Below are 23390 nucleotides of genomic sequence, written 5' to 3' on the forward strand. Positions count from 1 at the left end.
TCCCCGGCCAATAATAGTCTCGCTGGATTAGGGCGAGCGTTTTGTGAAAACCCAGATGCATGAGCCGTTCATGAGCTGCCAGAACAACCCTACCCCGCATAGCAACAGGCACAACGAGCACGTGACGCCGGGACATGTTGTCCCACTTCATCAAAAGGCCCTGTCTGCACACCCAGGAACCGACCCGCGCCTCCCCTACCTCGGGAGCGCCAACTTTCCGACGTAGCGTAAGTAGGGAGCTGTCGGACATCTGGAGACGGCCCCACTCAATGAGGGGCAACGACAACAGCGAATCCCTCCCCGTGGGGGCGTCCTCTCCCGGGGTGTCAGTGGCGGCGAGCGCAACTCCCGGGGTGCCGGCGACCGGGGGTTTGCACCGCGCCGATCCCAACAAACATGTGCAGTCCGTGCACGGAGGCAACCGCGACAAGGCGTCCGCATTTGAGTGTCGCAATCCCTTGCGGTAAATCGTCGTGAATTGGTAGTCTTGAAGGACCTCCAACCATCGGGACAATTGGCCCGATGGCTGTGCCACGCGCATAGCGTATTGTAGAGCCGCATGGTCCGTACGGACCGTAAAATGACGGCCGTAAAGATACGGCCTGAATTGCTGTGTAAAAAACACAATCGCTAACAATTCACGACGAGTTACGCAATAGCGTTGTTCGGCGGGGGAAAGAACTCTACTACCGTAGGCGACCACCCGTTCAACCCCCCCGACCACCTGTGAGAGCACCCCCCCGATACCCGTGTTGCTGGCGTCTGTGTCAAGCAAAAACGGTTGTGTGAAATCGGGGTAACACAAGGGGGGAGCCTGCACCAAGGCGTCACGAAGGGAGCAGAACGCAGCCTCCTCTTCCGCCCCCCAGTGAAACCTCACACCCTTAGCCGTCAAAGCGTGCAGGGGCCTGGCTATGGTGGCAAATTGCTTGACAAAACGACGGTAATAGGAGGCGAAACCAATGAAACTGCGAACCTCCGTGACCGAGGTTGGCGTTGGCCATGAGCTGACGCAATGCGTCTTAGCAGGGTCCGTCGAGATCCCTGAACGACTCACGATATGGCCCAAATACCGGACCGATTCCCGAAGCAGAAAACATTTAGCCGGTTTAAATTTAAGCTTAGCGGAACGCATCCTGAGGAACACCGCTCTCAGTCGCTGGAGGTGCTCCTCGAAAGTCCGACTAAAGACGATGATATCGTCGAGATAAATCAAACAGGTATCCCATTGGAGGCCCGACAAAACCAATTCCATGAGTCTCTGGAACGTGGCGGGAGCGGAATGTAAGCCCATGGGCAAACGGTTGAATTCAAATAGGCCACCGGGTGTCCGGAAAGCAGTTTTAGGTTTAGACTCGTTATCGAGTGGCAATTGCCAAAATCCAGAAAGCAGATCGAGTGTGGAAAAAAACTGTGCTCCCGCCAAGGCATCCAGCGACTCATCCATCCTGGGGAGCGGATACGCATCCGCCATCGAGATTTTGTTTAAGCGGCGGAAATCGACACAAAACCGCAAGGACCCGTCCTGTTTCTTTACTAGGACAATAGGAGCACCCCACGGACTAGAAGAGGGCGAAATGATATCGGCCGCCAACATATCATTAACCGCCGATTGCACATGTTCCTTCTCGGCTGGGCTGAGCCGGAAGGGATTCTGACGAATAGGGGCCGCGTCCCCTGTAGCTATGTGGTGGCGCAACAGGTCAGTGCAGCCGATATCGTACTTATGTTTGCTGAACACGTCAGCAAACTCGAGTAGCAAACCCCTCAACGCTCCCAATTGCACCTCGGACAAGTTAGCAGAACCCGCACACAACGAGTCTAACCACTCAGTCCCCTCATCACTTGGAGGATGCGACTTGACAGTGAAATCTGCTTGAGCCACGAGCCGTTCCTCAACGGGTAGCGGCGCGGCGTGAGCCAGCACCGTTCCCTGCGCAATTACGGCCGGCCGCGACCCCGTATTCAGGACCATTACGAACGGCTCACTGTCCCCTCTCACCATGGTTTGAGCAACCGCTAAGTCGAGGCCCCTTCTGGCTCTGTTAGACGGCCCCAACAGCACCCCCTGTGCCTCCGCACCCACCTCGAGTGGCTTCCTGAACCGAAGGGGTACTAACATTTGCGATCCCGGGGGCACCCGTACAGTGTGAGTTGCCAGCGCCTGCACCGTCGCACAAACCGTGCGCATTTTGGTAGGGCTCGTCAAGAACGCAACCCGCCGACCTGACGGAAGCTCTATGCAGGCCTGATCTATAAGAATTTTGATGGGCATTTTGGACAAAAAGTCCGTACCTAGCAAACAGGGAACGGCCAGCGATGATGATACAAAAATAGGGCCCGCCAATTTGATGTCACCAATGCAAATAGTCGCCCGAATCTGGCCGATGATCCCCAGGGATCCCCCATTCGCCGCATAAAATGGCACGTCTACTGGCAGAAGGGGTCTACTTTGGACGGGAAGAATGTTATAAATAAGGTCCGAGATGATGGTGGCCGACGCACCCGTGTCAACAAGCACCCGGACCTCAACCCCGTCAATGAACCCCGTTACCACGGACGACCCGGCCGACGCAGCCACGATCCTGTGGGCCAATTCGGACCACTCGACTGCTTGCGGGCCGCGTACGGACCCCCCTCGCCGAATTGAACCCCTGGCACCCAGCCGCGAACCCCCCACCGCCAAGCGGCGACCCGAATGTGCTGTGTTTGTGGACCGAACGTGTGAGGTGCCGCGACTTGCCAGGTTTTGTTGGGATGACTTGTGGCCCTGGTCGTCGTCCCGACGTGGTCCTGTGGCGCGCTGACGCGGGGCCCGGCACCCGGCTGCGACGTGACCCCGAAGGCCGCAGTTGTAGCAGACGACGGACGTCGTAGGTTTCGGTTGCTCCAGCTTGCGGGGTGAACGTGTGGGCGAACGACCTCCCGTTCTCCACTCCCCCGGACGCGATGCAGCGAAGGCCTGCTCCTGATCCGCAGCTGGCTGAGGTTCGGCGATCGTGGCGGCCAGTGCCGCGTTCCCCGCCCATTTGCAGACGACCCCCGGCTTGCGTTTGAGGACCTCGTACGCGTGAATGCTCGTGGCGATCGCCAGGGAGCAGATATCCATCTCGTCCGCCACATTGATGGGGACCCCCAACTCGTGGGCCAACGCCAGCAGCTGCTCCGTCACCATGGCGTCCTTCCCTTCCTTATCCATGCGGGGAAAAGCTGCGTCCGCCAAGGCGAGTAGTGCCGTGCGATAGGCGAGCGTCGTTTCTCCAGCCACCTTCTGCCGATCGTAGAACTGGTGGCGACACGTGGAGGGCGGCCCGAACACCTTCGCCATCAGGTGTAGTGCGGCCTGGAGCGTAGAGCGGGACGACCTTGCAGCAGATGTGAAGGCTGCAAGCGCGTCGTCGTCAAGCATCGCTGGCAACGCACGCAGGGCAGTGGTGTCGGACCACCCCAACATCTCCTGATGAGCGAGGAACCTTCGTTGGAAGGCTCCCCAGTCGCCCCCATCCGCCTTGAACGCCGACAGCGCGGGCAATCTTTGCTGGAGGACCCGATCGTCGTCGACGTCGGAGAGATTTTCCCGTGCTCCGCTGTAGTTGTGTAAAATGTCGGCTCGGTTGTCAGGCGCAAAATGGAGAGCTCCGGCGCGCGCTGATGACGTGGGCAGCGCTGAGCGGAGGTGTCCGGCCACGTGGCGTCCGTCTTTCCCGCCAATCGGTGGCGGCCCCCCAAAAACGGCGGCAACTTCCAGACTTTTGGCGCGAAGCGCCTTTTGGCGGGATTCCTCCAACGTCGCTTCCTCCACCAACCCCGCAGCCGTTTTTCCGCTCGCCGGAACGGAGATGTCGGCCAAGACAGCGGCGGCGGCGAGTAGCAACTCCGCCAACCGGGAGTGCGCGTCCTGGAGGCTGGTGTCGGAGGCAAGCGGAGCGTCGGCCATCACCGCGAAGTGCTGCATCGGCGGCAACTCCTCGTCCTCTCCTGCCGAGGTTGGTGTCCCCGGTACGCCGTCGTCGTCCCGACCTCGCTCGTGGGTACGGGTAGTCTTCCTCGTGTCCATACTTCTTGAAGACAGGTTTACTTCTGACGCCAGTTGTAATGTAGTAACTCGGCGGGAGACGACTTCACGGGTAACACACTCTTTATTTTATCAAACTCGTTCACAGGTGACTAACACCTACTTTGTATCTCGGGTGACAAACACCCACTTAGTATCTCGGGTGACAAACACCCACTGAGTATCTCGGGTGACAAACACCCACTTAGCTACTTGGCGACTAACGCCCACTGAGCTACTCGGATGACCAACATCCACCTAGTATCTCGGGTGACAAACACCCACTTAGCTACTCGGCGACTAACGCCACATCTCCCGTGCTGTGTCCGAGCGTGGTTCAGTGTGGTCCACAGCCGTCGTGAGAGAGAGAATCCCAGACCATCGAGTGCCGGCGTCTTTATTTTCAGTTGCCAGAGCAGAGGCGCGTATCCAGAAAGCCTTCCTGGATTTAAGCCGAGGGCTTGGGGGTTCCTGTATGTATTGGTGGAGCGGCAGCGCGAAGTTTTCAATGATCTTGTACATCCGGATCGTCGCGGCATCACGTCGGATGTTTGCTGGAGCGATGTTCGCCAACACAAGAAGCCACGGGAGTGGAGTGGACTTCAAGGTGCCGCTAGTTATACGTAAATAGTTGTCACGGGCGTACATGACTAAGCAAGTCGCAGGACTCATCCAGGTGTTACGAGTTGACTGGCATATACAACACTTGTGCTGCCCACTGTGCCAACATGCTTTAGGTCGTCCAGCACTCGGAGAGTTATGAGCGTCGCTCCTCTAATCAACTCCGTTGTTGCCACTGCCTTCAACGGACCAGCAGCCTCCTGCACGAGCTGGACGCTACTGGGCAAGTCGACTAAGTTCCACACCACATTAACCAATCTCTTCTATAGCGCCTGCCGTACCCGTTTCGCTCCCTTGATGCGGCCAAACAGAAGCTGCTTGGAGATGCGGTGGCTGGGCATGCAGGCTACACGACCTATTTCAACGCAGCCTCGCCTGTCGGAGGAGCTAACTGATTGGGAACATGTCCAAACCTTTCAAGGATCTGTGAGCTCCTCACACAATCCGATCTGGTTCAACCCAGGGTGAGTCGTAGGCTATCCAGTCTGAATGTTCATGGCGGCGCAGATCTTCCTTTCAAGGGGTCAACGTTTCACAAACATAGAGAAGAGAGGGCATAGCTATCGCCGGTAATGGCGTTATGCAACCGATGAAACAATAATGCTGCTCAACTGATTCGAAAACAACATCCTTTGATGCCAAACCGGAACTGGTCATGAGCACAACTGCCCAAAGATATGACTCCTCAAATCGAGCCACAACTGCCCCATTACTAATGGATAATTCAGAGTTGAGTATTTTTTATGATGGAAAATGTATTTTATGATACAATATCCAGGCAGGTGCTTGATTTTCGTGTGGATGATGATCAAGGTCGCACCTCTACGTGGCATTCTCCAGGTTCAGCAGAAGCGTCTCCAATTCCTCAGAATAAATAGGCCATGAATTTTGATTTATAGCTTTCGTGACTGCAGGGATTCATATTCTTGGTTCTTTCGGTAAAGTCACGTATTATTTTATTATTTCCCTTCTACGTGACTTTACCGAAAGAACCAAAAATATAGGCCATGAATTGTTTTATATTTGTACGCGTAGAGACATATATATGAAGGAGACATCTGCTTTTCTATTTTGCCAACTACACTATTTATAATTGTGATTTGTGTATTGTATTATTTAGATTCGAACTAGGATCCATATCTTAACGTGAGGGACATTGTCGCCATCATCTGGCAGTTCACCAGCATCGATGCAAGTGTAATGTAGTAACTCGGCGGGAGACGACTTCACGGGTAACACACTCTTTATTTTATCAAACTCGTTCACAGGTGACTAACACCTACTTTGTATCTCGGGTGACAAACACCCACTTAGTATCTCGGGTGACAAACACCCACTGAGTATCTCGGGTGACAAACACCCACTTAGCTACTTGGCGACTAACGCCCACTGAGCTACTCGGATGACCAACATCCACCTAGTATCTCGGGTGACAAACACCCACTTAGCTACTCGGCGACTAACGCCACTGAGCTACTCGGATGACCAACATCCACTTAGCTACTCGGCGACTAACGCCACTGAGCTACTCGGGACACTCCCTGCCCGGGGTATCCGTCTCGACTGTGGGTCCCCAGCCCGACCCACGGGGCGTCGGACCCCGGGTCCCACAGCCTCGCCTCCGAGCCACACAGGGCCCCGGTCCCCACAAGGACGGCGGGACTAGGGGTCTCGGGGCACTAGGTCTTCAGCTCCGTCTTCGGGTCTTCAACTGGGTAACTCTCCCCGAGTGCTCTCGCGCGTCCCCCTTTATACCCCACCTGCGGACGTCGCTGCGAGCACCCACTTATTCGACCAATCGCTGGGCGCTGGCTACGATCCTGTTTTCCCACATCTCATCGTGCCTCACCACCCACGCCGCGCCGCCCCGTCATCTGTCACTCCCGGCGCGCGCGTCCACACCACGCCCACAACGCGTGCCCAACCCCGCACCCCGCGCCGCCCCGTGATCCATCACTGTCACAGTCGGCGCACGTCAACACCACCACTACACAAGGAAGCCTGACTTGCTGATGAGACACTGTGTGTGAAATCCGATCCAGAGGTTATCTATGATATATTGTATAATGGTGTGGCTCACTCCAAAGATACACACACATACCCACCACAACAGAGCCGCCCCTTCGTATGCCTGCGTGTCTCTCATTTATTAAAGACTTTGAACTCTAATACTTTTTATTTTTATTACGCTTGTTTACCCCTAGATAGCTTCACTGAGCTTCAAACCAATTTTCAGCAGGGTCCTGCCAAGTTTTCACAGCAGCGGGCGATGTTGCGTGTAATCCCAATTGGGTAATTTCGAGATAATTTTTCAGCAATGGGATACTGTACTTTGGGCAATACCAGTTGCATTGTATGTATTTGTTTTAGCTATGGGAAGAAACAGGAGAACCCGGAGGAAATGAATGCAGAACAAATGGATAACATCAAAAGTCCACTTACAAAAAAAACAAAGCTCCTTAGTATAACATTAACAAACTGTTGTGGTAAGTGCTGTTAGTGAGCACCTATGAATGCTCGCAAAGCACACGAGGGGGGTTGTTGGCCAGCACCACGCCCGGCCACCTTTGTCTCCCCAGTGGCGATCTTTACACATCGCACCATGTATTCATTTGAGGCTGAGTCGACCTAGGGGAGGCCCAGGACCTATTCAGATAATCGCCACTGGCGTTGTCTGTGAGCGGGAATCGAATTCGGGTCGCCGGGTTCGTAGCGCGGCGCGCTAACCGCTGCGCCACCGCTCACCACACACGCGCAAAAGATCCCCCGTATAGGCTGAACAGAGCAAAGGCTGTTCGAAAGGACCTATGAAGGCATTCCCCTCCTGTCACACACAACAGTCGCCGTTCGCCACGAAGTGGCGGTGATGTCACCACGGCGCTTGTGCCAGGCTAGGTGCACTTTGAGGCAACCTGAAGTGTCGAGTACACGCTGACAGGAGGTCACGGGACAGACCCAGCAGGTGCCATGGGTTGGCTGACTGAGATGACCGGTAGATGTACCCAGCTGTGCCCCCTGCTGTGCTAACTTTGCCGTGTTTATTCGGCCCGGCGCTCCGCTCGTTGTTGTGAGTGTCGCTCTGCCCTTCCATTCTTGTTCTTGTTGTTGGAGGGCGACTGCCTCCCAATTTCCCCAGTAGGTCTCCTTCACGAGCCTTCTCCACACACGCGCGCGCACCACTCTCACAGAGCATGGGGGAGAAATAGACGAATTCTAGGAAGAGAAGGCGCCCAAGTCAGGAATCGAACACAGGGGTAAGGGGCCGTCCATAAATGGCGTCACGCTCCTAGGGGGAGGGGGGGGTCAGACATTTGTGATGATGTGTGACGAGGAGGGGGGGTTTGAGAAATGTGACGTCACATCAAAATGCGCAACTTTAAATAAACATAGACAACACGTTCTACTTAAATAGACTTTTAAATAAAATGTTCTCCTACAACATCAGAGTGCAACGCCACATTAAATACGCACTACAATCACAATAGTTTAAAGCGATTTGAAGCATGTTTTATATTTTTTGGGGGGGGGGGCAGAGCTTTATAACGTCATATTTGAGGGGGGTCTGACTTTTTGTGATGTAAAAAAACGGACTGACAATTAACAAAAAAGGAGGCGGTTCACGTGTCGCAATAATCAATTGGTGGGGGGGGGGTCAAACTCGATGGATCGCTTACCGATGAGTCGACGCAGCGATTAACCCTGGAGAAAAAGAGCTTTATAGCTCATCGGGTTCCTCCAGCGTATTCTGATTCAGCCACGTTTACTGCATGCGCACCGCGAACTACGGGCATTCCGTTGTTAATAATACAAGCAACGGTGTCCCTATTCTTGGTTCTTTCGGTAAAGTCACGTAGAAGGGAAATAATAAAATAATAAAAATAAAACATTTATAAAAATTATCACGACGTTTCGGCCACAACGCAAGCAGCCAAGAATATGAATCCCTGCAGTCACGAAAGCTTTACATCGAAATTCAACGGTGTCCCGATACAATATTCATTGACACAGCGCCACCCTGTGGTTGAGGCATGTGCGAAGCGGACAATGTCACGTGACGTCACCGCGTTTCCCGTAAATCGAAGTTTTTGTTTTGCTTCCTACTATTGGGTTTCGATTCTCCGCGTCGAGCGCCACGCACAACCCCTCCCTTGTCGCTCGCCCTTGGCCCAGGAACGCAGGTGAGTGAACTCAAACACGGCGTGGTGCTGGCCACCCACCCCCCTCCAGCTGCCCTTGCCCTCCTGCAAAAGGTGCTGCCCGCTAACAAGCACTTGCCCCAACAGTCTGTTCGGCTTATAGAGGGGCCGGGGAACCTTTGTCTTTATGGATGTACCAATTCTCAGTGTTGGGGCATATTAGCCGACATGCCCAGCCACCGCCTGGCCTGATAGGGGCTCAGACGTGCACGCCACGGGAGGGCATGTGCAGCTGATTGGACTTGTCCATGACTCTGGTAGCAGCGGTTTGTCAAAATCGGCATCTCCGATAGAGGCTCTTGAAGGGACGCTACTGGGCAGTGCCAGGCTAGATGCACTTTTGAGTGATGCTCACACCAGCGAGCGGAGCGCCGGGCGGTTAAAAAGTCGGCAAAGTGGAGCACACAGACGGTGCATATGCCAGTCATCTTTGTCTACTCATGGCACATATGTCTGTTCCGTGACCACCTGCCAGCGAAGCCATCCACACTTCACGCGATGAAAAGAGAATGGGGTCGAGAACAGATATGATGTGTGACACCGAACAGAGACGGAACGATGAAGCGAGATCCGTGTTGTCCATCATGTTCGATTACGCTAGAACGAACTGTCTCGCACATCACGTGATTCATCATTTCTCGTTCAAGGTAGTTTTGGCTCGGAAAGGTACAGTAACAGTAATGTCAAGCACACAACTCTCACAAGTCAAGAGGAAACCCCTGCTCAAATTCGGCGATTAGCACGGTTGGCTACGTACGGTGCGAAAGAAGTTCGACATACTCTACATATACACATCTACGTTTCGCCCCTGAAAAAGAGGCATTGCAGTGTCATGCGTCTTCGTGGGTTTAATTCACCTGCTGGTTAAAGGAAAACATTAATTCATGGGAATTTCACAATTCTATGGTGGAAGCGACTGCACACTATATAGTCGCCTGTGAAACATAAATTGCGCCTATTTTCCTTCGGGATAACCTTGTGCTAGAAGTACAATTGCCAGGAACCCAATGCAGTAATTTGAGATGATTATATAGAGAAATTGGCCGTTGCCATGGGAATCTTTTGAATTTCCACGATTGACTCCAGGCCCCTAACATTGACGAGCACAGCCCCACGCCCATCAACCAAGGCACTCGGAATTACGCCCGCCCTCATGAGATCTCGAATGCCAAGCAGATTGGAGCCTGGCTAATTGTCATACATTGTTGCTGCCGGGAAACGTGTGTCGGCAGATTGACTGCTGCACTCTACGCCAACGCTCCCAAGTCTCTGCTCTTTAAGTTCACCCAACTCTCACCGACCAGCCCAGTGAAGTATGGACAAATAGCCCAAACGAATCTTATGGCGTGGGGAGGCCCTCACTCAGCAGTGGATTGACAAAGGGGCTGTGCATATACTGTACTTGGGCAAGGTCATGCCAGTTTTCAATCGCCGTGTTTCGGCCATTTCATCAATAAGAGCAAAATACTATTTTTCTGTTTAACCAGGTGACAACTCAGGAGTTCAGGATGACCCTCATTTGCAAGAGTGACCTGGGGTATTGCTGTGTCAGTAGGGGGCGATGATTGCTGCTGTGTGTAGACTCCCAATTGAGTCATTTGCAGGTAATTTTCGAATTTTGACCCTGATGCTGGCACACAATGGCCTACTCTTGTAACTGAAGTCAGGGGATCATTAAATCCACTGAAAAGCGGTTGTTGCTTACATTTTAGGTTATTACACATGCAGTAATGATCAGGGCGGCCTCTGGCTTTGAACTGTCAACAAATGCAATGAGTGGTGAACGCACGACCATTCGGCCATGTAACTAGGACACGCACATTTGAACATTTCGATTTAAAGCTTTCGTGACTGCAGGGATTCATCTTCTTGGTTCTTTCGGTAAAGTCACGTAGAAGGGAAGCAATAAAATAATAAAAACAAAACACAACAAAACAATTCTCACGACGTTTCGGCCACAACGCAAGCAGCCGTCCTCAGGCGAAGAATGAGACATTATCAAGCTAGGAGCTTATATAGGTGTAGCGAGGAGGAGCGCCTTAACAAAATAATGTGCATATGAAGAGGAATTTAGCATACCAATGGGCAATGCGTAGGAGGTGGGCGGAGGGGTTTCAAAGTCCCATTATGCCCATGCATTATGCAGGATCAACAGCACCACGGGTGGGCGCAAGGAACAGCGTTAATAAAGGAAAGGAATGTTAATGATATGTAGCTGCATTTACCAAACAACCATGTAGAAAACCAAAGTAAAAAACTACATAAAAAACTAAAATATAAACTGATACTTACTATACTCTACAATAAGCTGAGTTACTAACAACAAATAATAAATTACAATTCTACGTCGTAAGAAGTATATAATATACTTCCATCTAAACTTTATTCTCTTAGCATATACAGTACTATATACTGCCATAGATAAACCCAACATTAAATTATATACTGTATTGCTGTAAACCACCCTATACTTTATACATTTTAATATAACACTATGTATTATTCAACTCACCCTAATGTGTATCGAAATGGTTTATTACGTCCTTCCAATGATTGCTAAGCCTGAATCCATCTTCTCGGTTAAAATTGTCTCTGTGTTTGTATATGTGGATCGCCTCATGAACGAATCTCTCATGATAGCCAGATGGCTTGCATCAGCAATACAGTATATAATTTAATGCTGGGTGTATCTATGGCAGTATATAGTACTGTATATGCTAAGAGAATAAAGTTTAGATGGAAGTATATTATATACTTCTTACGACGTAGAATTGTAATTTATTATTTGTTGTTAGTAACTCAGCTTATTGTAGAGTATAGTAAGTATCAGTTTATATTTTAGTTTTTTATGTAGTTTTTTACTTTGGTTTTCTACATGGTTGTTTGGTAAATGCAGCTACATATCATTAACATTCCTTTCCTTTATTAACGCTGTTCCTTGCGCCCACCCGTGGTGCTGTTGATCCTGCATAATGCATGGGCATAATGGGACTTTGAAACCCCTCCGCCCACCTCCTACGCATTGCCCATTGGTATGCTAAATTCCTCTTCATATGCACATTATTTTGTTAAGGCGCTCCTCCTCGCTACACCTATATAAGCTCCTAGCTTGATAATGTCTCATTCTTCGCCTGAGGACGGCTGCTTGCGTTGTGGCCTAAACGTCGTGAGAATTGTTTTGTTGTGTTTTGTTTTTATTATTTTATTGCTTCCCTTCTACGTGACTTTACCGAAAGAACCAAGAAGATGACATTTGAACATCTTGTAATATCAATAATTATAATGTATTTTTCTATTACAGATAAAGAAAATTGTTCAAGATGTCTGGTGATCGTAATCTGCGAGTGATCAAAAAATGTAAAGTTGAACTGCAAAAAATCCTTTATCCCTTCATAAAGGATATCCTTGACAGGCTTGATGCAAACGAAATTATCAATCGTTCAGATTATAGTTTGTTAGATGAAAAATCACGTGCGGAGCTGCCAAGGCATTTGCTCGACCATCTGATCGATATGGGTGATGGAGTCTGCACCAGATTTCTCAAAGAGACGTTGTCACCATACTGCGGAGAAAATCCTCAACTGAGAGATCGTATGAAGGATGAAGCAAAACCCGTGTACGAAGCATTGATGACTCTGAACACAGGTAGGCCCCAGCTGCGAGTCCCAGTGGCCTACCAAACTGCTGCAGGTGCCACCGGCATAATGTTCCCCACCAGTGGTCGTCCGGCAACCTTCTCACACCCTGTTTCAGCGGCCTGCATCCCACCGTGCTCCTGAACCTAGTCGGTCTCATCCTTGTCAACAGGCCACGCGACAGTGCCCACCTCCATGTCCCTGACTTGTGATCCCCCATTTCTTCACTTCACGCATCTCCAGCAGTGGTTCTCAGAGTGTGGGTCCCCAGATCACCGGTGGTCCGCGACGGTCCTTCAGGTAGTCCGTAGGGACTGTGATGTAAATGCAGGTTGATCTGGAAATAATGTCAACTTTTATATATTTTGTTTTGGACACGAATTCATATTTTACTCATGATATTTTATTTCAAAATGAAGTTAGGTAAACTACCCTAACACTCAGATCTAAATCCCCCCCCCCCCACCTCCTAAAAATAACCTTATATCTGGGTTAAAAAAAGTATGTTCCGAAAATATGAATAATTTATATTTCTGGTATTTAGGGATAAGTGAATGTGTTTTGTCACCAGGGCTGGGTGGTCCGCAGAAATGTTTGGATCGACTGAGAGGTCCGCAGGGCTAAAAATGTTTGAGAAACACTGCCATAGACCAATCTGATCTCCTCACCCACTGAACTCACAATCCCAAATGACCACCCCCCACACTCGGCCACTTCAATTTCCGACCCCCACCCGTCACCCTGATCTCGTGATCGCCATCTCGGTCATTTCTTTCCGCTTCGACCGCAACTTCGTGAATTGTTCCCATGCCTTTGTTGTCACTGCCTGGATCCATACCGCCGTCAAGTCTACGTGGGCCACCATCGCAACCAACATACTTGTGCCTCACGGAGTTTAGAAGGATACAAACTTTAGCACACATACTTCCAAGCACCTTCAAGTGTGTAGAGGTCACGTGGGGTGACATGTATGTACGCTGAGGTTAGACATTTGTGATGGCCAGGTCGCTTCTGAAAAAGAGCTATATAACTCGATGGACCTTACCTTGGAAAAATAAATGATAAATGAAAGGATAGATATAAGGTGGTCACGTAAGGGACACGAGGTCATGCCCACAAAAAAATATTATACAGGTGGGGGGTTGGAGGGTGGTGTAGATTAGGGGAAAAAACTGATACAATTTGGCGGGAAAGAGGAGCGAGGGGATATAAAGAAGGGGGGGACGAGGCCTCGGGGTCTTGGGGGAGAAAAGCTGGCAGTCAACTGCGAGTGTTGGTGGTTGGTGCCGTGCCGTAACGTCCCTTCTGGAAATATGTGGAAAAGGGCTTTATAGATCATCTGATTCATCCAGTATAAATAAATATTCTGATTCTTTTGATAATGGGCGACCCATGTGGACTCGCTTTAAAATGTTTCCGCGCTCAAGCAAGATTGCACATCCATATCGCTAAACTGATTTCCACTACCCGATTACTGCTGTTTGTGGTTAAGTTTGATATTGCTGAATCTTTTTCTGCAACCCAACTGCTTGCCATGAAACGTGGTTAGAGCATTCACTCCGCATAGGATCTGTGCTCCTGAAGAAAATGGATATTGAAAGGATTCATTGTCTGCTCTTTAAATATATATTCTCGACAATGTAGCTCATGATTATTTTAAGCAATGTGCTCAAAAAACAGTTATCTTTTCTGAAACTCTCACGGGGTTCGTGATGGTCTTGTCTGAAGACCAAGCATCTGCCACTGCGATTATGGGATTAGCTGCTTGATTTTTTTTCTTTTCAGAAGATGTCACGGATAGTGTGACCTCAGGCACAGAGAGAGTGAAGGCATCAAGAGAAGACTTTTACAATTCAAAAAAGGAAGAAGAATATGTAAGTCCCTATGATATCAGAATGACATTTAAAACTAAATAAAGCAAATATATTTAGATACATACGATGACAGTTCAGCTCATCCATCCTTGGTCATTAAAATGGCACTTGGAGTGGTGGTCAGATAACTCAGAAGGTAGAGTGATGAGCTGCAGCCTCTGAGATAATGCGTTTTAATTGGAGTGTCATCCGCCCGTAAGTAAACCAGGCTCTCAAGCGGAGAGAGTTAAAACTAAACTCTAAGCATGCGGAGGAGGGGCATATTCCTTTGCGACTACGGTTGGCTATGTACGGTGCGAAAGAAGTTAAACATAGACACATACATACGTACTTGGAGATGCCAGAGGGTCGCCAGCTCGCAGATCCATTCAACGAAACGGAGTTTGAATCATTCCCATTTAACTTTATAAACTAAACACGTTTTTTTTAACCAGTTAAGGCCCACTGAGCTATACAGTTCTTTTTCAGAAGGGACCTGGCCACAAATGATAGCTCAACGAAGTGGCATCTCGCGTGGAAATGTATAACGGCAACCAAATACTCTTTATTCTCAGATGGTGTTGATGGTCTCACCTCAGTCACCAGTGACTACACAAACGTCTAATTTAATTTGGATAAATTCCAGCTCTTGAGAATTTAAAACATTTGGTTGGAGGGTGGTGGAAATGCTATGAGTGTGGATAAAGGGTTCCTTGAAAATGCTGCGGAAGTAGTTCTATAAAACCTCATTTTGTAGGCCATTCTCTGACATGGAAGGTTGCACTTATTTTCAGAGATGGAATGGGATGGGTGGAAGTGTAAGGACACACGAGAAAGTGACTTTGAGGAGCGTGTTATCAGTCCAGAGGTGAGAGGTGAATTGGCAGTGATTCATTTAAAGAAGTAGATTCCAAGCATAGCATGGTCGTGGATCCATGTTCTGAGATTGGAATAAAAAATGTATGCATGTATGTTTAATTTTTTCGCATCGTACATAGCCAACCGTGCCAATCAGAGGTGCGGGGGAAGGACACCAAGAGCAGTTCTAAAGAAATTAGTTTTCAATCTAGATTTAAAAGTGCATAGCTCCAGTTGCTTCCTAATATCGGAAGGAAGAGCGACCCAGACGGCTGCAGAAGCGCATTTGAAAGTCTTTGTTCGATGGTTATCCAAAAGCCACTGCTGCTGCGAGGATGACCGGAGTTCGCGTGATGGTTTATGCTCCTTGACGAGATCAGCAAGGTATTGAAAATGGCACCCAAGTTGTTGTTGTTGCATCTTATTTGAATGAACAATTGCGCATTTTCAGGTTTACCAGGTGATGCCACGTGGACCAGCGAGACAGAGGCAGGCCCTCATCATCAACAATATGAACTTTACTGAAGGGTTATCGAAGCGTAATGGCTCTGACGAGGATGTTAAGTACTTAGTGTGGCTTTTCAAGGAGCTGGATTACACTCCAATTGTACATAAAGACCAAAGCGCAGAGGTAAGTTTGTGTTTCTATGCAACAGGTGGTGAAGATTTAGCCCTGCGATCGCTTGCTCGAGCCGCTGTTGGCAGAAGATGCCTCCTCTCGATGGTGCAGAAAGAGAGCTGCTCTAAAGCAATGATGGGCTACCCAGACGAGTCGGTGGGGGCCGCGCGAGCAGCCCTCCTCCACCTCAGTGGGCCGCCAGCTTGAAATCGTGCTTGTGCAATAATGGTGACCCCGCGTATCATCCTAGACCAGGGGTGTCAAACATACAGACGTTTTAATTTTTACAACTTATATATATTTTTACTTCTCCCTAAAGTCAACCTGAAGTTAAACCAGATATTGAAACACATGGGATTTGGCACGCCCTGCCGCAAAGCAAAAAAAAAAATTTTCCCCCACGCTTTCGGATTTTTAATCGGTAAATTAATACCGGATTACTATGCTTTTCATTTGCATAGTGCCCCACAGTGTAGCCCACGGGAGGTGCATTTTAATCCAAACCAGCGCCGCTGTCCAATTGCGTTTGACACCCCCTGCCACTTGATAGACCGAGATCAGGCCACCATGAAGGGTTCCTCAGCCCCACATTCAGCCTGACATTCAGCCTCAGCAAAATTAGATCTTTTGAATCACCCACGCTGGAACACTGGCTACAACCTCGCGCAATTTGATATCCACCCCTTGAACACTCGCGGGACAACGTTGCACGGATCTCTCACTCAAAGGAAGAGAGCAGTCCCCTTTCATTGCTTCACTCCTCATTTGGCTCCTCTCTTTGTTCCGTCCCCTTCCGTTTCCCTTTCCTATTTGTGTGCCTTTTTCTCTCCCCCTCTTGTCTCTCGCTCCCTAGATCACTGCTGGGGATCACTACGATGATGCTCGGACACGTCGGTCACTCGGAAGCCGAGCACCCGGGTTCTTTGAGTCTCTTATTTAAAAAACATACAAAGTAAAAATACCTACCCGATAAAAAGCACATAAAAAAGGGTCGTCTAAAATTGAGCAATAAAGGGCCGGATTAAATCATCTATCCATGCTTCTTTCTTCATCTTTAGGAGATTGAAAACCTCGTGAAGAAGTTTGCGAAGATGGACGAGCATATGCATTCGGACAGCGCATTTGTGGTTGTCATGTCCCACGGCTGCAACAGAGGGGTCTTCGGAAAGGACAAAAGTGACCTGCTGAGCATTGAGACGATCTACACAGCGCTTAACAACAATAACTGCCCGGGCCTGAAGCACAAACCCAAGATTATCATCGTGCAGGCATGCAGGGGTGAGCTCGCTGTGAAGCCAGCAGTCCTGGCGCTCGTGTCACGATTGATTGTATCGTGACGATTCATCTCGTCCACTGTTCGCGCATGCTTTGAATAAATTTTCAGAATATGATTATTAATAATGATAATATTTTGTTATTGCAGTACATGTGTTAAGTAGTTGTTGCTGTTGTAGACGGAGGTACTCGGAGACGGAGGTGAGTTAGGGGCTTCCGCCAGGGTTTATTAACAGGTATCACTATAAGGGTTCCCTCTTCACCCCTTCCACTATCCCCGTTCCTCCAGTGACCCCGCTTACGTCACGGGGTCTCCCTTAAATACCCTCTGAGGCGAGACGTCACGTGCACTGCCCGGCGCGTGCGACCCCACGTCCCGTGATGTCACAGCACCGGACAGCGCACGCGACGCCACTACTCTCCTCTACTCCTCTACACATGTAAATTGTGTAGTGGTTGCAGGATTGCTATGAACCAATAGCATACAACATAGATAAGTAAGGAACGATTATTATAAGCAAATTGGTGCAGCATCGTAGGTAAAGCTCACTGTAACGTATGAGCATAACGTGTTCATACTGCATGACTGCAATGGAATTCTAATATTGGACCGCCTTGCATTGTCAGTAGTTCACACTGCCACGGACTCAGCGGCACCGGAAGAGGTGGTGGACGCCTGCTGGGAGACGGGTGGCCGTAGGGTGCCCCGGGAGAGCGACATGACCTGCCTCTACTCCACGCTGCCTGGTGAGGTCACACAGCCCCTGTCCCTCACCCGCCCCCCCCAGGCATCGTCACGGCACAGGCTTACAGGGCTGCACACCTTCACGCCTAGAAAAGTTTTATTCATCTCACAGCACGGGAATGAACTCTGGGCAGGAAGGAGAAGAGGGGAATAGGAATGACCAGGCCAAGATGTCGGGGATGAGAGGGCGGTGTGGCGCCATTGTGGCGAGATGTCAACTACCTCGCCTGGTATACAGGAGGTTGTGGGTTCGATCCCGACCTTGACGCCTGCTGTATATTTGGAGTTTGCGTGTTCTCTCTCCCCATGATAGCGTGGAATCTTCTCTGGGTCCTCCGGTTTTTCCATCCACATTTAGATTCAACATGTGTTTAGAGTAATTGGCTGCTATAAATTTACATGTGATAAGCCACTTTGTTGAGCTGTCATTTGTGGTGAGGTTGCGTCTGAGAAACAGCTATATGGCTCAGTTGGTCTTACCTCGTAAAATAAAAATAGTTTATAGTTGAGTTTATTCTATCAGCTTCGATCAGTTACAGACGAGTGTTTTCTCACAGGGGGCGGCGGGTAGAGGGGAAGATTAAAAGTGGGCGTGGCCACACAGAAGTCACGTGATTTACGGGACACTTGAGCTGACTCAGAGAGATGGATCCACCAGCCTAGTGTTCAATCACAGCCTGTACTGCAAAACCTCCCAACGCCAGAACTCGGCGGAGAGCGCAGGGTCCCCACTAGCAGAGCGGGAGGTAGGCTGATGTAATTGCTGAACCCATGCTATTTAATACAACAAAAACATACCTAAACTTGCACAATGTATTGGTTATAGAATTATTGCATAAATAAAAAAATCAAGATATTTACACTCTGCTTATTAACGGCGGCAATAAAACTGAAACGTATACATATAAGGAGCATGCACTCTCTGGACCTAAATCACTTGCTGTGCATAAATGTCCCTGATCACACAAAGCACAGCATTCGAGATCGGGTTAAGACCGGGTATGTATTTTTGTTGAACTTATTTTGCACTGTACGTAGTCAACCGGGCTAATTGGAGGTGCGAGGGAAAGACAAAAACTATACACAAAACGCAGTTAGAAATTAGTTTTCAATCTAAATTTAAAAGTACTCCATTGGCTTTCTAATATCGGAAGGCAGAACATTCCAGACGGCCATGTCTGTCTGATAAGAGTCTGAAACCCATGTCTCTCTGAGCAGAGTCTGACACCCATGTCCGTCTGAGCAGAATCTGAAACCCATGTCTGTCTGAGTAGAATCTAAAACCCATGTCTCTCTGAGCAGAGTCTGAAACCCATGTCTGTCTGAGCAGAATCTGAAAACCATGTCTGTCTGAGCAGAGTCTGACACCCATGTCTCTCTGAGCAGAGTCCGAAACCCATGTCTCCCCCTGTGTTCCCCACTCCCCAACTTGCTACAGATGCCGTATCATACCGGAGCCCAACTAAAGGCAGCTTCCTGATTCAACATCTGGTGGAGGTGATAAAGGAGCACGCTTGCACAGAGCACGTGCAGGAACTGTTCACCAGAGTGAGTTGCTCCACTTCGGCCTCCTGCAGATGCACAATAGAGGCACCGTTGAGCAAAACGGTAGATCTTCCGGCAGCTTACGGCACCATCACCATGGCCGCCGCCATAGCGATGTCAACACAACACCTAGTTTTATGTTTTGTTCATTGTTGGGTTTGCAAAGTGACCCTTTTTTTTAAAGAGTGCCCTTAGTTTTCTTTTCAGATGATATATGTGTTCCTTTAAATGCTAGACGCTGGCAATAAACGTAAACAGGTTGCTATATGTTTAGCACTGTACATTCAACCACGGAAATACGGAACCAATGGATTTCCGTGCACTCCTTTTTACCACCAACAAACACTGATTAGCACGGTTAGCTATCTATGGTGCGGAAGGAATACAAAGTACATACAACACATACAACACCACCTGCTTTCTATGCACGGTGGTCGGTCATTCAAGCACTATCCAGGCTCAAAGCTGCTCAATTTTCAAGGTCTCAAGCAGCGGTTCTCAACCGGGGTATATGCGGATCCCTGGGGGTACGTAGCAATGTCCCAGGGGGGTTTGTGAGGTAATTTATAAATGTGTGAAATTATGTAATGCTTGAGAGACATTGATGAATAATCATGTATGAATCTTCCAATATGAAATAACTACGATAACATTTGAATCCATATGGTAACCTCGAACGACATAAAATACATTTTTAAACTCATTGATAGTGAACAATGTGGTTTCCAAGTGTAACCAGGGAGCGCGAACAAATTACATCACGCGTGCAGTGTCCGTTGCATTTTTGGTTTTATTAGCTTGCAGTTACCAGATAGGATACCTCACAAAATGGACAAGTGGTCAAAATAATGATGTTCATTAATTGTACATTTATTTCTCAGAACCATGTTGGGTCATGCAAGGGGGTACTCGGTTGAAACAAAATCCAACAAGGGGTACAGTAGAAGCCAAAAAAAGGTTGGGAACCACTGCTCTAGATGGATCAAGCACATTCGGGTGATTTGGTCATTGAAAACGAGCGAGTTCACTCTGTCAATACGTGGTACGTTAACCCCTTGCACGATCACGACCCCTCCCCTTCCCCAACCCCGCAGGTGAAGGACAGGTGTTCCGTGAAGGACCCACCGCAAATGCCCGTGGATGAGAGGAATAGCCTCAGGCGTCGTTTCTACCTCTTCCCTGGCTTCTGATGCCTCGTGGCGAACATTCACGGAGCTTGTGGCGGGGCTCATAACTGCCCACGCCATCACAGATGATCAATCGAACCTCCCCCCTCCATTTGACGTTAAACTTACTGCTTTTCGTGACAGACATTCTTATCTGGTGTTTTTAATGTGGGATTTTTGTTACCAATATTTTAATTTTTTTACTTCATTACCAATGAATGCCATGAGTATTCTTAATTTTTATCTTTAAAAATATAACCGGACGGGGAAGCACATGGTCTCCGTGTGGATGGAATGCAGCTGTAAATTAGTACACTTGCTGCACCGTCAGTCTCTTTCCTTCGAGGCAGATGTAAACAATGCCGTGAAGATCTCGTGTTCCCACCTTGAAATCAGTTTCTCGGTTACGTCTGCCGATGGAGCGACGGCCGGTCAACGCATTTGTGTGTTTTCGCGGATTGACTCCTGCAATTCCTCGTCGATTGGGGACCTCAGAGTGTGGCAGCCACGGTGCTTCCTTGCACGTCTCTCCTCTTCTCTCGTCCAGTGAGATTCAAGATCATGTGGGTTCATATTTTAAGGCCTTGCGAGGGCTTGCCTCCACTTAAAAAAAAAAAAAACATTTTAACTATTTTTTATTTTACCAGTTAAGTCCCACAGATATATAGTGCTTCTTTCAGAAAGGACCTGGCCACAAATAATAGCTCAATGAAGTGACTTATCATGTAGAAATTAATATCAGCCAAATACTCTAAACACATGTTTCTAAATGTGAAGGGAAAAACCGGAGGACCCGGAGAAAAATCCACGCAACCACGGAGAGAGAGAGACATGCAAACTCCAAATATACAGGCGTCAGTGTCGGGATCGAACCCAATACCCTCCTGCATAGGAGGCGTGATGGTCAACATCTCACCACTGTTATATTCAGGAGCCGTTTCAATCTCATGCCCCCGCCGGGGCCCCTCAAAGATCTGCGGACACCACGATCGCGGTCACGTTCTCGGCATGAGCGAACGTTCACTATGTGTGGACCCCGGCCGTGGAACTCCCATCTACCTCTGGAGGTCAAGCCTTGGAGAGCGCTGACACCTCGATAAATTCCGTCTGAATCCTGTGACAAAAAAATAAACTAGCTTTTTTCCTCGTCCGTTTTGGTTCTTGTTTTGCCTCCCGGTTTTTTCTTTAACATCGTTCCTTTCATTAATTCACGGCATCTTGAGATTAGCATGGTTGGCTACGTAGAGTGCGAAATAAGTTCAACATACATACATATTTTGGTAGTCCAATATATATTATTACTACCACTACTAAGAGTAGAGAACCCGTTGTTCTGCAATGGGAAATAAGCGACAGCTGTCATCGTGTCCCTGCCCTTCTCACGATACTCCTCGACAACACAATACGTCTTGATATTCTGTAGGTTTTAAAGAAGACTTTGGTGAAATCATTTTATTTTTATAGGAATTTTTTTTTAAATGAACCGTGCCAGTCTTTTGCATTCGTTGCTCCCAGCCCTTTTGTGTTGCTGTCTATTATTAATATTACATTTATTCGAAACAATTTTTCGCGCCTATTCAGTCGCAACGGACTGCAGCTACGAACAAAATAATTATTGTTGGGGTTGAACCTCTTTCGTACCGTAGGTAGCCAATCGTCCTAATCGGAGGTGCCAGGGAAAGGCTACAAACTAAACACAAAAAGCAAGTTCTCAAGAAATTCGTTTTCAATATAGACCATTAAAAGTGCATAGCTCAGTGGCTTCCTCATATTTGAAGGAAGAGCATTCCAGACGGCCGCATAAGCGCATCGGAAATCGCGCGATGCAGCGACCGCCTTTGTTCAATGTCCAGCCAAAAGCCGCTGCTGCTGCGAGAATGAGCGGAGTTGTCGTGATGGTGGAGAGGAGCCCAGCTCGCAGCCAACCGGCAAACTCGAGGCATCGATTGTTTTTTAAAAGTAGCATGATTATACCATGGCCGGCCAGGAGAATGACGATAAAATTTGACCCCTATGGGTAGGGAGTTTCGCAAATATGCGTGACCCACCAACCCTCGCTGCCTCCACACGGCTTGCACGCCTGCACAGCCCATCAGCGCCCGGCTGGAGCGGTGTATTTAAGCGCAAAGCGTTTGCCCTTTCCGTCGAGCCGTCGTTGCACAAGGAAACACATGCATTGAGAACGCTGCTATGAACTGTGAATTAAGCATAATAACGATCGTGTCACCTCGGCTGAGCCTTTGCATCTCCATGGAGGGTATTTTAACACAATATTGTTTTCAATGAATGTGGACGGGTGGCCCAGAAAGTGAGACCTCTGAACCGGTACCGCTGAGGTCTTGGAATAAAAAAACTGAAACTCTTTTATTTTTATCAGGTAAGGCCCACTCAGCTATACGACTCTTTTTCAGAAGCGACCTGGCCACAAATGATAGTTCAACAAAATGGCTTATCATAGCAGCCAATTACTCTAAATGGATATTCATAAATGTGGAGGTGAAAAACGGAGGACCCGGAGACAAATCCACGCTACCACGGGGAGAGAGAACATGCAAACTCCAAATATACAGCAGGCGTCATGGTTGGGGTTGGGATCGGACCCACAACATCCTGTATGCCAGGCGAAGTATTTAACATCTGGCCACGGAATTATACAGGGTTGTATCGCGGGATTATATGGGGTTCTCAAGGTTCAGTGAGTTGATGGTGTGGGGCTGGGCACAGATTTTCTGTACAGAACAACCTCACAATGAATTAGATTCTGCACTTAATTTAGGCTAACTTCGAGCTCGGTGTGACTGTTACGTGACGAACTTCGCCGTG

General features: G+C 48.8%; 1 protein-coding gene across 5 annotated transcripts; it reads left to right on the forward strand.

The window, feature by feature from the left end:
* The first annotated feature begins 8830 nt into the window (after positions 1-8830).
* Positions 8831-21697, forward strand: LOC144938533 (caspase a-like). Of its 5 annotated transcripts, XM_078866568.1 has the most exons (9): positions 8831-8853; positions 10104-10184; positions 12173-12516; positions 14292-14380; positions 15669-15848; positions 16895-17114; positions 17739-17858; positions 19295-19404; positions 20496-21697. In XM_078866568.1, exons 3-9 carry the CDS (start codon positions 12192-12194, stop codon positions 20589-20591), a joined length of 1140 nt encoding a protein of 379 aa, XP_078722694.1. In that variant the 5' UTR covers positions 8831-8853; positions 10104-10184; positions 12173-12191; the 3' UTR covers positions 20592-21697. The 5 variants fall into 5 exon arrangements, with proteins under 5 accessions (XP_078722694.1, XP_078722761.1, XP_078722769.1 ...); XM_078866635.1 differs by lacking the exon at positions 8831-8853 and having other exon boundaries at positions 9975-10184; positions 17742-17858; XM_078866643.1 differs by lacking the exon at positions 8831-8853 and having other exon boundaries at positions 9975-10184; positions 14295-14380.
* The last annotated feature ends 1693 nt before the right edge of the window (positions 21698-23390 follow it).

The sequence above is a fragment of the Lampetra fluviatilis genome, chromosome 1 (assembly GCF_964198595.1).
Source record: "Lampetra fluviatilis chromosome 1, kcLamFluv1.1, whole genome shotgun sequence".
In the NCBI taxonomy this organism is placed as follows: domain Eukaryota; kingdom Metazoa; phylum Chordata; class Hyperoartia; order Petromyzontiformes; family Petromyzontidae; genus Lampetra; species Lampetra fluviatilis.